Below are 17,020 nucleotides of genomic sequence, written 5' to 3' on the forward strand. Positions count from 1 at the left end.
ACAAAGTCAGGATCTCATGACAAGTCTGTGACAACTGGAAATAGAATTTGGGATTCCTTACTTCCATACTGTGCTCTAATCAGTACTTCTTGCTTTTTTCACTTCTTGATAGAATTTCACTGGATGATAACTGTCTGTACCGAGCACATTAAAAGACATGGTATCACCCCTGTCCTTCTGCGAGGACTGCATGATGATGCTTACTTTAAGGATCTCTGTCGAGTCCCCTTTCTCATGCTAATTAGATTTACACCTTCTCTGAAAGAACACATTCCTCGTCTTCCCTTTCTGCAGAGCTGCCCTGGTTCTGTCAAAGCGCCGGCTGGGTGCAGTTAACTTTTGCTGGTGTCCAGCATGGCACAAAGGTGTGTGTTAGGAGCCTCTCTTCCCCCTCCCTGCTTTAAAAGGGTGTATGGGTAGATGAGAGTATTCTCACTACTGACCTTTCTTTTCCACGTATGTTTCTCCACATCTGTGTCTGTTGAGGATATTCTGGAATGGCCGTGTTATGTTCTGGTTAATGAGAAAGATTCCCTCTGTAAATGGGCATAAACTTTCTGACTTCTTGAAAATCCTCCTTCAGAAGTGAGAGTTCTGCATCATTGCTGACTCTTGCTTGTGGCATGTTGGATTCTTTTTAAGGCTTGCAGGGGTGTAACTGAGCACATATGTTCCTTTAATATGATGGTTTTCTCTCAGTAATGACACATTTTTTTTTCTAATTGATGACAGCAGGAAACATAACTGCCAGATCTCTGTATCTGGCAAGATTCTGAGAAGTCTTTAAAAAATGGTGTAACAATTCCTCTGATTATTCTTTTAACCAAGTATTTAAAGGGAACTTTCAGCCCCAGTCCCAAATCAGCCTAGTCAGTAAGCGTGACTAGGAGTGGTGGCTGGGTCTCCTTTGGCAGCAGAGAATTGAGTTTGTATGCTTGTGGAATGCTTTTCCCCCTTTTGTGCAGTTTTCTTTAAATTCAATTCATAGCTATCCGTTTCCGTATGAGGTGGGATAATAGTAGTAATAATTTTATCTGAAGCGGGGTAGCAATGTGTTCCCAAGATCCAGGATCAGACATACACGTTAAAACACGTGCACGCGTGTGTATGGCGTTGGCCCCTTGAAGCCAGCGTGCTTCTGCGGGTCTGGCTCAGGTGAAGGGTTTTGCGGTGGCACTGCACAGGCTTTGCTCTGTCGTCCCTTCCCACACGCTCCAGTGAGAGTTCCGTTGGCAGGAGGGGATCTGCAGGTGCTCTGGCAGTGACTGCTGCCTCCCTGAAGTCAGGAGCTCTTGCGTGTGGGAGCGGTGGCGGTGACACTGGTTTTTATTCAGAGCCAGGTTAACATACTTTTGGAATCTGCTTATTGCTAGCAATTAGTTTCATGTTTGTCAGCCCACTGCACATACTGTTAATTTTAGCCAAATTATACGCTAGTGAGTTTCTACAGGAGAAAATAAGGAACCCATCAGATGCCTTTTTAAAATAGCATAGCGTAATGATAGCCTGTGTTCATTTTCCTGTGTGAAATCAAGAGAAGTGATTTTTCATCACTTTGGTTTGTATAGTGACATTTAATTTTGCTCTTCCTAATTTTAATTAAGAAGAGATTTAATTCTTCAATTACAAATTCACCAGAAATGTAGGAGAGGCATAATTATCATATCCTGTTACAAGGTTTTGTTAACAGTTAAAATATAAGCCTGAAAATCTGATTCCTCAATGGCTATTTCTCGCCTAGGTCCTGATCATCTAGAATACTTTCTATATCTCTTTGGATTTTTTTTTTTTTTCCAGGAGCGGAAGAAGCATGGAGAGAACAACAACGAACTGTTCCTAGCAGACGTTTATGCCTACCAGGGAAAATTCCATGAGGCAGCAAAGTTGTACAAGAAGAGTGGACATGAAAACCTAGCTCTCGATATGTACTCTGATTTATGCATGTTTGACTATGCAAAGGTAATAATTTGCACGAGAGTATTTAAATGCAGAAATATTATGTACTTATAACTGTTTCCAAGGAATGATCCTACAAAATAATTGGATTAAATGCAGGCTTTGAATTCCAACTTTATTTTCTCAGTTAATTGGTTGAAGTTTGTTTTGCTTAGAAGGGGAAAAACGGCGATCTTCTATGTCTGGATGTGATGGTAGCCTTCTTCAGAGTCCGCTCCTGAGCTACCAGTTGTGATGTGTACAGTCGCAAATGTGTCCATGGAATTCCTAGCTTTTCAGTGGATTTTTCTTTTTTTTTTTTGTTGTTGTTGGACACTACCAAAAGTGACTCTTTCACTGTGATTATATAGTATTATCCATAGTAATTTTACTTTTAAAAAAAAAAACTAAAAATATAATGTTAATGACTGTTTCTTCCCCATTATCTCAGTCAAGAATCCCTTTTTTGTTTGTCTTCCAAAGACAATAAGGTAGCATAAATGCAAAATGGAGGTGAGTGCTCCGTGCATTTCACTTCTGTATTATAATAAAAATACTGTTCTTTCAGACTTTGAACTTAAATAGGTATGATAGTTGTATATTAATGTTTTTTGTAAGTTGTATAATATTCTAATCTAGCATATCTTTATTTACTAGAGAATTTTCTTCCAAAGATATATACGTCTTGGCTTTTTTTTTTTTAAACTATGTTTCCATGTAGAAATAAACTGAGTATGTTTTTTAAAAGTAATGTTTTCATATGTTGATAAGAAAGCATTACTTGACTTTTAAGTCTTCCATGGAGTTTTCTTATCAAAATCCCTGAGAATGCATGCGCTGTTTAGTCTCATTCGTCACTCATCAGAGCCTTATTCTGCCCGAGACAGGACAAAGACTTTACCATGACATGCATATAAACTGGTTTAGCATAGATTCCACAAACTGTGCTACAGAGAGATCTTTTTTTGTCCAAGAGCTTAATGTAAATACTTCGGGGCTTTGCTGATGTAAGTCTGACTTCCACTATTTTTGGCTGGAGTCTTTGTTAGCTGCAGTGGTTTGGCTCCTCTTGAACATAAATGTAATTCATAGATGAAAATTTTCCCATAAGTCTTCATCAGAATCTTTTAATTCTTGGCCATAGTCCTGTCTATATTTAACTAGCAGAGAGCAAAAGGTCTTGTGTCTCCTGTCCTTGAGAGTAGCTGCATGCGGAGGAAATTAAAGATAACTTCGCAGCGATGAAGGAAGCGCCTTGAGCAGGAAGTGCACAGTACATGGAAGAATATGTAAACTCCCCCTGTTTGCCAGTTACTTTTCCAAGGAAAGATACATGGAGGGTGCGGGGTGTGTTTTTATGTTGGTGTTTTTGGTTTTGGTTTTGTTTCTGTTTTTGTTAATGCTGCTGGAATTACACAAAGGGACCCTTACAGAATCTGTTTGCTCTTGCTTGTGCTTGACTTTGATTAGCCACAGCTAATCTGGAGTCGACTGGAGGCAGAGGTTAGGAAGTCCTTTGATGCTTGGTCATAGGCTTGTTATCGCAGTACCAGGTCACAAAATGCTCACAAAAACCTCTTTGTATTCTAAGAAGCTGAGCCTTTGGGTCTAGGTTTGTTTTGGTGACCTAAGCTGGAAAACAAGTTGTGTCAAAGATGCCGTTCAACTTGATTCTTTTGCTTCAGTTTTTCATATTCAAAGATCATCCTGCACCTTTATAGTCACTCAGGTGAATCAGGGCTGTGTTGCAGCAGAGAATGGCAGAGCAAAATCCTATGCGGAGCTCGCTACAAAATTTTCCTTAATCAATGTTCTGGTGTTGAAGTACTCTTTCCTGGCACATGATGTCAACCTGTGTGAACAGGGCTTTGGTATTGGCATAAGAAGCTGAACAAACTGTTAGAAATATTTCCAGAATGGTCATCGTCACAGCATCCAGGCTTGGTGTTTGCATTCCTTGTAGAAATCCAACCAGTAGTTCAGAGTCACTCTCACTTTTGAGCAGCTGTCATTCTGTCCTTATAAATGAACTTTTAAAAAAATTACATTGTAGTATAATTATCAAGTGTCTTTGCAGAAAATGAAATTTCAGCTTTTAATTGATTTGTGTCTGGGCATCCTGATGCTAACATGATTAAGTGGGTGTACTGTTGTTAATTAAGCATGAGGTGGGGCTGGGTCGTCTTTGAGAATGAACCTGTACCTTCTTGGCTTGCAAAAGAAAATCCGAAACTTGAAAATGATCTGTTGCGGTTTTTGAGATTAGTACTATTCTGTTTTGGAAAGGCACGTTCCTGAAAAGCATGCAGAAGTCATAATTTGTGTCCACTGAAACAGGCTCAGGAGAGAGCAGGCTTTCCAAGAACTCAAGTGGGGACATACTGCCTCTGAGGCTTCTGCATCGTCCTTCTCCTTGCCATCCCAGAATCTCCCACTTTTTTTTTTTTTTTTTTTTTTTTTTCCAAATGAAAACTATATAAATGGGAGACTTGCCATTGTTTCCTACCAAACATTGGGCCTTGGTGATTAGTTACTGAAGACTGTCTCGATTCATGTGGCTATGCGTGCAGCATTTCTTTTCTTGGGAGGCATAACGATACTCATTAAAATAACCTCCGTGCATTTTAGAATTTGGACTGTAACAGTGCTTGTGATTGGAACGTAACACCAACTTTCATATTGCACTATTGCAGGATTTTCTGGGATCTGGAGACCCCAAAGACACAAAGATGCTAATAAAAAAACAAGCGGATTGGGCCAAGAATATCAATGAGCCGAAAGCAGCAGTGGAGATGTACCTCTCCGCAGGCGAGCACATGAAGGCCATAGAGCTCAGCGGGGACCACGGCTGGGTCGATATGTTGGTTTCGTTCCACCTCCAATAACACATAACGAAAACTCCTGAGTTGTTGTGAATTCTGCAGCATTTTAAAATAAGACAAAACTTGTTTGGCATCTGCCTTTGTTGGTATCAGACTGAGTATTTGAAGCACATCTACAATTAAAAATGTTTTAAAAGTTACATGTTTAGAGGGCAGGGACGTAAATATGTTATGAAAACAAATGCAGTACAACAGTACAGAGAATGAATGAGTTCACCTACAGCATGAGGCTGTCTTCTGAAATACGCATGCCTTAAGCTTTTCAGAGTACCCATCGCAGCAGTGCTTAGATGTGATAGCCTATTTCTGTTTTAAGCTGCTAAGGATAATCATCTAGAGTGGGTAGAGAAGATAACTGGAGCACAGAATCCCTAGAAGTTGCGGGGCTACTCCTGTCACTGGTCAGAGTCTCCTTAATTTGCAATAGGTGACACTTTGGGACGTTGGCTGAGTTGCCGTAAGATCTTGGGACAGGTCACTCAGCCTTCCCTTGCCTCAGTTTTGCTGTGTGGCAAACGGAGAAGTGTTTATTCAGGAGCCTTTTGTTCAGGTCAGGGTTGAGGAAGTGTGTCCCATGTCGCTTAGTCATGTAGGACCTACTCCCTCCCTCCGTCTTCATGACTCTGCAAAGAGTCTGAGGTGTGGAATTGCACGTATGAGTAGGGACTGAAGGAACGGGTTTTGAGTTTGTAAAAGGAAAAAAAAGAATTTGGAGTGTGTACTGAAAACTGTGGACAGTGTTGCATGGTGCTACTATTACGCTGTTTGTTAAAGAATAACTGATTAAAGGTGAAGTTATTACAATAGTTAAACAAAAGGCAAAACAATGAGGCAGAACCCGAAACATCTGGCTTCTCTCTGCTGGTCTAGGTTAATTGAAATTGCTCGGAAACTGGATAAAGCTGAGCGTGAGCCTTTGTCAAAATGTGCCTTCTATTTTAAGAAACTCGATAACCCTGGCTATGCGGCAGAAACCTACATGAAAGTTGGTGACCTGAAAGCACTGGTCCATCTCCACGTGGAGACCCATCGCTGGGAAGAAGTAAGCGTGCCCTTCATGCCTGTGTTTAAAAGCACTCCCGATTGTCTCTGGTTACGAGAGGGGGAGGCGAATGTCCGGCTCCCCCACCTCTGTAGTGAAGGGAGAGGCAGGGAGGGAGCCTTCTGTAGAGCGTGATTTGGAGCATGTAAGTTCATTTTGTATGCTCAGTGCGTCTTTGGGGGGGGGTGGGAGGTGTGTTATGGAGGTTTTTGTTTGTTATTGGGGTTCTTGGGGGTTTTGTGGTGGGTTGCGGTTTTTGGTTTTTTGGGTTTTTTTAAGTTTCCTGGCTGAGTATTTCTTGGTCTCACTTTTTTGCCTGTTGAGTTATAGTTACCCACTTTCTATTGTAATCCATGGGATGCTTCTAGTCCATAAGAAAGCATAAATGGCATTATATCATGGGAAATTCTGCTTTGAACTGCATTATTTATAGTTCGGACACGCTTGAGTGAGAATACCATACGTATAATTTAGGTAAAGTCCTGACTTCACTGGGTTTTTCCATAGAAACATGGGTCTGTCAGTACACCCACTTCACAGCCGGGGTCACCGTTGATTTTGTTCTTGTTTCTTCACATTAATTTTTTGATAGGTGTGGTTTCTTAAGGAAATGTTTTCAAAGTGCTGCTGCAATTGACAACACACCCCCCGGGGTGCTTTAGGAAATTGTAGTCTTAGCCCTTTATTGACTTGTTAGTGAATTTAGAAAGTGACTCTAAACTACATTTGTAGTGTTACTTCATTTTCTTTAGAAGATACATTCAGTAAAAATAAAAATATTTTTTGTCTCTTGCTGTGAAATCTACTAAATTTCCTAGATAATAACTTTCAGGTTTCCCTGTTTCAATATCCAGACTGTTCCTATGGTTAGCCTCTTTTGTTGTTGATTGCTTTTTATTTTAAAATACATTAGTTTCACACTGGGGAAAATATGGATTACACTCTATTCTGTGTATGTGTTTTTACTGTGAATTTACCTACAGCTAAAGGACTGATCTCATGGAATATTCTAAACCCTTTAACCCTTTAAACCATGCAGTATTCTAAAAATGATTTTTTTTTTTTTTTTAATTTATTTGCCTCAGGCATTTGCTTTGAGTGAAAAGCATCCTGAATTCAAAGATGATGTCTATGTCCCCTATGCTCAGTGGCTAGCAGAGAACGATAGATTTGAAGAAGCCCAAAAAGGTAAGAACATCGCTGACAGATCACTAGTCACTTGAAATTTACTCCCTGCTTTTCCAATACAGAATCTGCAGTCTCTGCCCTGGAGAGTTTCTTATCAGTGGGATCAAAACCAAATAGAATCTATGTTTTCATACCAGTATAAAGTAGCTGGAAGTCTCCTTGTTTGATAAGAAGATTCAATAGATCTATCAAAAATGATGCCATCTAAATGCAGGTCCAGATTTTCCATTGCATTGTATATCTCAGTGTGGCACATGGCAACAGTATTTGGCATATAATCTGATCTGTCTTTATTAATACTTTTATCACAATAGAAATCGAATCATGGCATGACCTTTTTTATAAACCTGAGTGGAAGGCATAGTTTTTACCTTATATGTAGGTAATGTTGCATTTGTACAAGTAAAACTTTCTTGTTTCTTTAAGAATTTTCATGTATTTTGTTAGGCTTATAAAATTACCTTTAAAGAGAACTGTCAACCTTCCATCATGTGGACAGACTTCACAATATAATTCCTAAACTGTTCCAGGGACAAGGAGCTGTTAAAGCGAGCTCCGTGTGGAGCCAGCACATTTCTAGTATAGTTGTCTCAGGTGCAGCTCCATGTGACTGCTGCGTCTGCTGTTTGCAGAGCCAGCTCCGCTCTGTGTGTAGGACCACGCTGGCGAACACGCCGTCCATGATCTGCCTCCAGGCAGAAGCAGTTTGTGTGTTTTGACACCAGACCTTGGGGCACCTGGCTCTAGGGCAGTTTGTGAACGCAGGTGTATTGTTCCCAGTTTGTTCCACAAAGCTCTGTGCTGCTGTTGCTCAGCAAATATAAATGCTCCAGAACTGGGTTAGCTAGAGATCGTTGTGTAGCGATGTGAGGATTTGGCTGTATCTGAGCTAGCTGAAGCCAGGAGGCAATTGTGCTGTGGGGTTGGTTCCCCCCCATCCCCATTACCCTGTATCTTCATATGGGTTATGTGTGTGTTTGCCAAATGCGTGTTTACCAAGTGAGAATTCAGGATCTCGCTTAATACAGGCTTCCCAACATCAAATAAAGAAATGCTGCTAATAAATAATAGAAGGATATAGCAAATGCTCTACTGTTTCCAAAATACTCGGCATTACAAACCGGAGCATTAACTTCAAACATTAATTTATTGCAGTTTTGAATGAAGTTGTGATTTGCAGTGTTTAGATTGCCACTGTTTATATGGAGATCTAGTAATTTTTGCTCTTTTCTGTATTTTAAAAAAGAAAGCAACCAGCCTTGTAGAAGATCTGTGAGCTCAAGAGCTGCTGAGACAGTGCAAAAGCCACAAAATACCTACAGATGCTTCTCATGTTCCATTAGCATCGCTGCTTTCAAGGAGAAGAATACCAGCTTATAATCCTTTTTATCCTGCCCTGGATAGACTACTTGATATTGGCTGAATAGACTGCTCTTAATTTAAAATCATTAATTTCAGTTAATTGATATCATTGCGCTGTAAAATCCTCTTTGTTTTGGCCTTCCTTGTAGCATTTCATAAGGCTGGCAGGCAGAGTGAAGCTGTAAGAGTGCTGGAGCAGCTAACACACAATGCTGTGGTTGAAAGCCGATTTAACGACGCAGCCTATTATTACTGGATGCTTTCCATGCAGTGCTTAGATATAGCCCAAGGTAAGTAACTGAAAGGAAGTTGATATTTGTTACCTTCTTATGCGTGTAGACAAACAACTACTGAATTGTGATAGCGTTGCTGCAACTGCTTCACTGTTGTGTGGCTTTGTTTTTGGTTTTGTTGTTTTTTAATGCTGTGCATAACTCTGGCTTGTGCTATTTTTGTAGTCCCCCTGGTTTTCCCATGCGCTTATTTAAAACAAATAAGCAAAACAGCCACGTCAGCATGCGTAGGCCCCCTTTTGAAATCTGACTAAATCAGAATCATGTCTCCTGGGACCGTGTATCCTCACGTACCTTCCCACAACACGCTTTAACTAGAGAAGGGATTAGAGCGTTCAAGTACTAGTAAATAGTGGAGTGTAAGATACATCTAGTCTTGGAACAGAGGTTGGAGAGGTACTTTACAAATTATTTTTGCCAACAGAGGTAAAACTGTTCATTAGCTGTAATCTTGTCTTCTGAATGTGTTTCACTGGGAGAGAGGTGGAGCCAGTAGTTAGTAGGTGTAATTTAGTAATAATGAACATGAAAGATTGATTTGCCTGATGCTATAAGTACCTTTTTTTTTTTTTTTTTTTTTAGTTCAACTAATGCATGCGAGTGCTGCTCTGTTACCCCTCAGATATTTTATAGAGATGCAAACTCTTCCAATTGGCTTAGCAGTGAATTTAATATTTATGAAGTAAATGGTTCAAAACCCATTTTATTTGTAAACTCTGAAGTTGTGGGCGAGGTTTCCAGTGCTGCACACCTACCGTTTTCTACCTTTAACTGAGCTATAGCCTCTGGCTGTGTTAAACCCCTTGCCTCAACCGTTTTGTGTTTTACCATGCTTGTTTTAGACCAGAAGTTTGCTCAGAAAAATGACAAGTCTGTATAACGTGTAGTTTGCACAGGTGGGTGGGACACAGTTGAACTGGTGTGTAACTCTTTGGGAAGTGCTGGTGCTAAAATTGCAGTGTGCTGTTTTCTTCCAGCTGAGTCTCATAGACTCATCTTGGAAGCTTATACTAACGCCTTTGCCTCTCGCAGAGAATGAACAACAGAAGACTGAAATGTTACAGAAGTTTCATCATTTCCAGCATTTGGCAGAAGTTTACCATGTCTATCACTCCATTCAAAGATACACTGTAAGATATTAACTTTAGAAGTTCTGTATTTGTGCCTCCTGAGAATTTTTCTTTAGGGAGTCCAGAAATAACCAGGAGTAATTAATGGCTTATCAGGCAATTAAATATTGAGTGTATATTAGTGGTACTGTATAGTAACTTTATTTATTTAACTTTATTTTAGTATACAACGTTCTGCCATTCGCTACAGGAACTTCTGTTGTCTTGGTTCCTAAAAACCGCAGTGCAATTTCAGTTGATCTGTGCTTGTCTCAGTGTGGGAAGAAGATACGACGCTGACTGACTTCCCACCCCCAGCCCTTTTTGCTAGCCATATCAGTTTGGTTCCATGGTGACCTGAGCCTCTGGTCCTACGCAGGCTGTGGTCAGCTTTTCCTTTAGTCGTGGGAAAACAAGGCTGAACAGAAGGCACCCTAGCTTAGGGATCCCCCCAGCGTGGTACGTTTGTCAGTAGTGTGTGTTTAAATGGCTCCAAAATGATAAGCCGTCACGCGTGAGGAGCTCCTGCTACTTCCAGCAATTACAGTCATGTTGCCACCACTGTTGCGGAAAATGCCTTCTGTAAAACATTTGAAAACCCTTGATCCGTGCCCCTGCCCAAAAGATGACTCTGTGTTGTGGAGGTCTTTGGTCAGATTACTTCAGACCTTACAGTGGTGGAGACTCCACTGTTCCTGGCCAGCCTGCCCTCATTTTAAGTAGCCTGTTACAGGTTCTGTTTTAGCTATGCGGATCTCTTCCTTTCTTTTTCCCCATGTAGCGGGCGTGAGCTGTGGTAATAGAGACATGCAAAATCCACTTGCTCTATCTGTCAGCACCTCTTTTTTTTGCAACGGTATGAAAGAAGCACAGTACTCAAGATGCCTAGTGCTGTAGTGCTTAGCGATACGAGTTGTTGATTTTCCAGCTCAGAAATGTGTGTCTGTATTTTTAATACTGCAGGAGGAGCCTTTCAGTTTCCACTTGCCTGAAACCCTCTTCAATATTGCCAGGTTTCTGCTTCACAGCTTGACAAAGGAGACTCCTTTGGGGATCTCAAAAGTGTATCCTTCCAATAAAGTACAAAATCTAGCAGTTAACTTATGAGCTACCTGAAAGGAAGAATTGCTGTTGATCCACAATGCTGTAGGCTGTCTTCAGTTTCACCTGTTGGTTGTAGTTAACGGAAGCTGACTTTTGTCCCTAAGGAAACAATTGGCATCTTCAAACCATGGTGCGTTTAACTGCACTACTTTTTTTTTTTTTTTTTTTTAAATAGTTTCAGAGAGCTGTACCTGTCAACTAAACCCACCCACCCAGTCTGGTGCATTGCCTTTGTCGGAGAAGCAAGTTCTAGGATACAGTCACTGCAACAGGATGTCGGCTCTGAATCCTGTCAGTGTTGTTGCAAGGAGCCTGTCCTGGGACGGGAGTGGGGGAAAAACCCAGGCGCTTTTGCTTCGCGTGAGGCTGGTGTAGCTGTGCAGTGTCCGTCAGGCGAGCACTTGCACAGCTTTGGTAGTGCCTTTGGCATCTGAGGAGAGTACTCCGTAAACGCTCCGTAGGAACCGTGTGGAAACGCACCTGTCTGTAGGAGATAGCAAAGGTCACTGGGTGCCACAGGGAGGCCTGATTTTCTTGTTTTCACTGCGTTTATGGCTTTGAATGGGATGTTGGCTTTCCTTTTCATAACTTCCTCACTTATAAATGTATAATCTTTTATGAAGTCTTACATAACATGCCTTGTGATCAGTAGCTTTCTAAGTAGCTGAAATGGAAAGACACCTCTTGGTCAGTGACACAGAGCATGGTCTTTTTTCCCAATAAGATCATGTGTGTTCAGCTGGTGGTGTAAGATTACTTTTTTTTTTTTTTTCCCCCCTAGGGGAAAATGCATTCACCCTAAAATTACTGAAATTTTGTAAATGGAGTCAGGCTATTTAACCAAAGCAAGGTTTATATAGGGTCAGTTCCTTACCTTGCTAATAATTGCCCATAGACATTTTGATAGTCCTTTCACACTTGTTTCTAAATGGAGTTATGTAAATAGATTTCTGTTGTTAAATCCTGTTCAAAGTGCTGGTGCTGGATATGCTTCTTTGCACAACTTCTCTGATTAGAAAGAATATTGCCGCTTTTCCTAAACACCATATATGTTTTTATTCCTTAATTAAATTATAGCAATACGTTATTTGCCCTGGCAAAACAGAGTAAAGCTCTTGGTGCGTATAAACTGGCTCGTCATGCCTATGAGAAGTTACAGGGACTGCAGATCCCAGCCAGGTTCCAAAAATCGATTGAGCTGGGCAGCCTGACAATCCGATCCAAGCCATTCCATGACAGTGAAGTGAGTTGTGATGTTTTATGTTAATCATTAATATGGCCTAATCCAAGAGTCTGAGTTGCTGTATGCACAAAAAAATCTGAAATGTATTATGCATAGCTCTGTGATGTAATTATATTTCTGCTGGAAACACAGTCCTCTTATTGTTATTCTTCAAGTCAGGCTTCCTTCTGCTCCTGAGAACAAATTAAAATCAGCCCTTTCTTTATGGGCAGCTTCCATCCTCCCTCTCCTGTCTTGCGTCTGCCTTCCTCTCTGCCTATTAATTCTTTCGAGCCTTCTTCTCTGCGATCCACACGCAATTACTCCGCAGTCTTTGTCTCTCTCTCCAGGTGGAGGTCACTTTCATTTGTCCCACTGCTAGCACTCCTTCCCTCCTCCCCCTATCCCTGGAATGACCTTCCTTCCTTGAGTCTTATTTTAACACCTTTTCTTCTTTAACTGAAGTCTGACTTTCTGCAGTGTTCTATAAAGACGTGTTTCATGGAGTACTCACTAAAAATAAATTGTATTGTGCAAGTGAACATGCACCTGGCCACCTGAAATAATGGAAACAGTCTTAAGAACTGTCTAAAATAACTGTGCTCTTGAAGAGAGATGAATTAATTGGAGAACTTAAATTTGACCAAACCTTAGAGCAAAAAACTTTGCTTTGGTAACCTTCCGTCTCTTCAGCTTCTTTTGTCACTGCGTATTTGATGCAGAATTCTGCTTCTGTACTGCAAAGGCAAGGTGAAAATTTCTTAAGTGGTGAAGACAGCTATTTTTAATGTGAAAACTTGCTGTTTTATTAAAAAGGGAAAGCATTTTCAGATGTTAAAGGGTCTGATTTCACAGCAGTATTTCTCCAGATTAGTGCTGATGTAACATCAGTGGTGAAACCTAAGGAACCCCTATTTAATTGAAAACAAAGAGTTCAGGATGTGCCGATCTGTTTACGATTACCGTGCTCTGTCTGTCTTTGCAGGAGCTCGTGCCCTTGTGCTATAGGTGCTCTTCCAACAACCCTTTGCTAAATAACTTGGGGAACGTCTGCATTAACTGCAGGCAACCTTTCGTCTTCTCCGCGTCCTCCTACGGTGCGTTGGAATATCACATCTGGTTATGCTTTCCAAGTAGATAAATGTTAACTGAACAGCGTAGGTTAGTACTTGGTCTGTTCTCTCTGCAGTGTTATTTGGACAAACAAATCTTTCCTTTTAATGTTGTTAGATCTGACTTAGTGGCTGCCTCTTGCCCCAGGGATAGTTGAATTTCAGTGCAAGACGGCAGCAGCAGTAAAGCATTGCTTTATTATGGGACACCAAATGCACAAAGTGTGTCATTGACACGGATGCAGTCCTTTGAGAAGCTGGGGGGGGGTTGGTTTTTAATTTTATCTTATTTAACTTGCTTTGTGAGAGCGTGTGGGCAGAACACCACCATCACAGAAACCAGAGGGTATTAATTTCTTAAGGGGCACAGTATCTTCTAGGAGGCATTTTCTGACAGTGTTCCCTGCAGGACATTGCAGGACAAACGCTCTTTGCTTTTCACACCCTTTTAGAAGTACTGCATCTGGTCGAGTTCTACTTGGAAGACGGCATCACGGATGAAGAAGCTGTAGCTCTCATTGATCTTGAAGCTCCAAGATTGAATAAAAAAGAGAATAAATGGCAAGAAATGATGAGTGACCGTATCCTTCTGATTAAAATTGGTTTCCAGTCCTTTTCCTAGGGAAAAAGGAACAATTTTGAATTTTTTTTCCATCCCTTAGGTTTAAAATTTTCTTTTTGTCATACGACTCATATCAGAACAATTGCATTGTGTTTCCTTTTCAGGCTAGTATAACAACCAAAGTGATATTTTAAATAAGCCTAATATTTTCATAAAGCTTTTTATCAGGACAATTTGTTTCTAATAATGTAAAATATTTCTTTTTAACAATGAAATGCCATGCTTTACCTATTCTGTTTTAACTGCTTTCTGTATAGAATGGGGAGAATCTGAAGTGTGTAACAGCTTGCTTCGGACGCTGTCTTCTCTTAGCCAAGGGAAACCGTCATGGACCTTCTTGATAACCATTCCTGCTGGAATCTGTTTTGTAATGCTTTGGCATCCACAGCTCCCAGTTGCTCTGGGGACCATATAATATTAGGTGCAGAGTAATGCACAAGAAAACACAATCTCTGACTAAAGCTGCTCAAAGTGTAATTTAAAAAGGTTACTTCATTTGCTCTTTGTCATCTGTCAGAGGAGGGCAGAGAGGAAAAGAAGGCAGAGCTGATGTCATACGTGGTTGCGGTCAGTTCTGTCATTCTACAGCAGCTGCAGTGATAAATTTCCCCAGTCCCCGTGAATCACTGCAAGCCCTTCTCTAGTACTGTCTGTAATAATCTGGGCACTGTACCAGTTTGAGAATACTCTGACCTTCTGGAGCAACAGGGATACCAGTCCTGCTGGTGTGCTCTCGTACTTACTCCATGAGTGCTAGCTACTGTGAGGACAGTGGATTTTACAGGAACGCTGTTTCTTCCTTAAGAAATGTGTCTAGATGCACAGAGTTTGAGGCTTGATGACAATACAGATATTATTGAAGATGACGATCCCTTTACAGCAAAACTGAGCTTTGAGGTAAGAGCATTACCTGTATCTTCCAGGTGTTTCTTCCTGCCAACAGAAATGGATAGAAAATGTTCATTTACAATCCGTGCTGCTGTTCTGGTGTGAGCTTGTTACAAAGACTGCCACGAGAGAGGTACAAAGCAGGGACTGGAAGAGAGGGATGGAGCTAGAGAGGGAAAGGGATTTGCCAGTTAACTCCTCTCTTAACAAAACAAAACAAAAAAAAAACCCAACAAACAAAACAACAACCAAAAAACCAAACAAAAAAAACCCAACAACGTACACACAAACCACAAAGATCTTAAAGTAAACATTCCTGAAATTTCATTTTATCATCATAAAATGATACAAAAAGACTGTCCCCCAGGGTATTTCTGTCTCTGGGCAGTATACCTACAAACCCTCGTTACTGTGAGATTTTAATACAGGCTGTGGGCATGGATGTTATTCACAAGGCGTTGCGCTAAGATGAATAATGGAAGCTCACTGAAAGCAAGTCAGAGATGTGGCTGGATGCCGCTGCCACCGAAGGTGTTGATAAAACTGACAGTGGGTTTGATGGGACCAGACTCGGGCCAATTCTATATAAACTTCTACTGAATTTTACTTTGCTTCTGACAAGATCTGATTTATCCTCAAAGGGCTTTGCAGTTGCTAACAGTAATTCTTTCTAAACTGCTCTCCTGCAGCAAGGGGGCTCAGAATTCGTTCCCGTGGTTGTGAATCGTGCTGTTCTCCAGTCAATGAGCCGGAGGGATGTCCTGATTAAACGCTGGCCAAAGCCGCTGCGGTGGCAGTACTACCGTTCCCTGCTACCAGATGCCTCCATCACCATGTGTCCATCGTGTTTTCAGGTAGTGTTTTCATAGAGAGATTTAATAAAACCAACAAAGAGAAACCCAAAACATAAGGTGTGTGATGCACAGAGGAACAGCTGCCTTCCGAAAACTTTGAGGTGGCTGAATTTGAGAAGCTGCACTGACAGCAAGTCAGAGCAAACCTTGGCTGAACAACAAATATTTAATTGTATTTATTTCTTTTTGCTCTCCCCCTCTGACTTTCAGCCTGGTCTAGCAGGGAAAAGCGGTGGGTAACTAAGTTAGCTTGTGGTTCAGTCCCTCTCCCTCTTCCCCTCTCCGGAACAGCGTTTAGAAATACTGGAATTCAGTCACGTTTGCTTACACGGAAACTGTCTAATTGTTGTCCTTCCTTCTGCAAAAGTAATTAATTGGTTTGTGTTTCTTCAGCATCATTGGCAGTGGTCTGCCAACGGTTGCTGCTCTGTTCCAGGTTACAGCTCGCTCATGCAATTGAAAGTAAGAGGACCAGTTCTCTTGTGATGGTAGCTTCAGCATGTCCGTGCTGTAGAGAAGCTGCTGAGCTCAGTTTGCATTTTCTTTGAGCTAGTCACAAGCTAACTTGTCCCTAAATCTGTTCCTAATTAACAGATGTTTCACACAGAAGACTATGAGCTTCTTGTACTCCAGCATAATTGTTGTCCGTTCTGTCGGCGGAGAATAAATGAGTCAATCCAATGAAGAAAAACAATCTTATACCTCAACTGACAGCCTTCCCTCTTGGCTTGGCAAAACGCTTCTTAAATTCCTAGTGTTTTCCTCACAACTGAGTTCTAAGTCATCTTGTTCTGTTTTGTACATAGGAGTGGAACTGAGTTTAATTTTTTTTATTTTTTTTTAAATGAAAATGTCTGTTTGTGAATGTCCTCACATTTCCCAGGCAAGCAGCTGAAGGCCCACAGATTTCTACAGAAATGTTTCTGGGGTCAGGTTCAACCTCGAAGTAACCATTTTTACTCTGACTTGTGTTAAGACTTGCTCCTTAATATGTACCCGTTATTGACAGATCTTCAAATAAACAGGACTGTTTTTCAGTACTCTTTGTTTTGGAATTTGCTGTAATTCTGCTTCTCCTGAGCTTGTATTTTTAAAATTTCTATTCCATTCAGGCAAGAACAGCATTATGAGTTTAGAGCTCTTAAAAGTGTGATCTTAAGATCCCACTACACTCACCTGGGCGGCAAGGCCCGTCTCTCGCAGCGGCGCTGAGTGGAGGGGGGTGGAAGGCTTTAATCTGTGTCGAGTCCACTGTTAAAATCCAGAATGCCAGGCTGTGCGTGGAAGTATGTGCTTCATGTTAACCACGCTACCCAGGCATGGGTACCTCCACTGCCCGCTGCCACGTGTTCATCCTGGTAACATGAGCGTGTTTATCACTAGTGAAGGAAATGCCACTGACCTGAT

The 17,020-nt window shown here is 41.1% G+C and overlaps 1 protein-coding gene across 7 annotated transcripts in view; it reads left to right on the plus strand.

The window, feature by feature from the left end:
- The window catches only part of IFT122 (intraflagellar transport 122), a 32,229-nt gene extending 15,576 nt beyond the window's left edge, over positions 1 to 16,653 (plus strand). For 6 of the 7 annotated variants that reach the window (XM_086755220.1, XM_086755214.1, XM_086755215.1 and 3 more), the window contains 13 exons: positions 1,798 to 1,959; positions 4,629 to 4,795; positions 5,688 to 5,859; positions 6,945 to 7,047; positions 8,559 to 8,699; positions 9,735 to 9,832; positions 10,775 to 10,875; positions 11,993 to 12,158; positions 13,123 to 13,234; positions 13,702 to 13,830; positions 14,689 to 14,768; positions 15,449 to 15,613; positions 16,208 to 16,653. In XM_086755220.1, coding sequence (XP_086611346.1) covers positions 1,798 to 1,959; positions 4,629 to 4,795; positions 5,688 to 5,859; positions 6,945 to 7,047; positions 8,559 to 8,699; positions 9,735 to 9,832; positions 10,775 to 10,875; positions 11,993 to 12,158; positions 13,123 to 13,234; positions 13,702 to 13,830; positions 14,689 to 14,768; positions 15,449 to 15,613; positions 16,208 to 16,297 — 1,686 coding nt within the window. In that variant the 3' untranslated portion in view covers positions 16,298 to 16,653. The remainder of the gene's footprint in view (positions 1 to 1,797; positions 1,960 to 4,628; positions 4,796 to 5,687; positions 5,860 to 6,944; positions 7,048 to 8,558; positions 8,700 to 9,734; positions 9,833 to 10,774; positions 10,876 to 11,992; positions 12,159 to 13,122; positions 13,235 to 13,701; positions 13,831 to 14,688; positions 14,769 to 15,448; positions 15,614 to 16,207) is intronic. The other variant, XM_086755218.1, reaches the window with a different exon arrangement.
- The last annotated feature ends 367 nt before the right edge of the window (positions 16,654 to 17,020 follow it).

Source organism: Chlamydotis macqueenii, chromosome 10 (genome assembly GCF_036417535.1).
Source record: "Chlamydotis macqueenii isolate bChlMac1 chromosome 10, bChlMac1.mat, whole genome shotgun sequence".
Taxonomy (NCBI): domain Eukaryota; kingdom Metazoa; phylum Chordata; class Aves; order Otidiformes; family Otididae; genus Chlamydotis; species Chlamydotis macqueenii.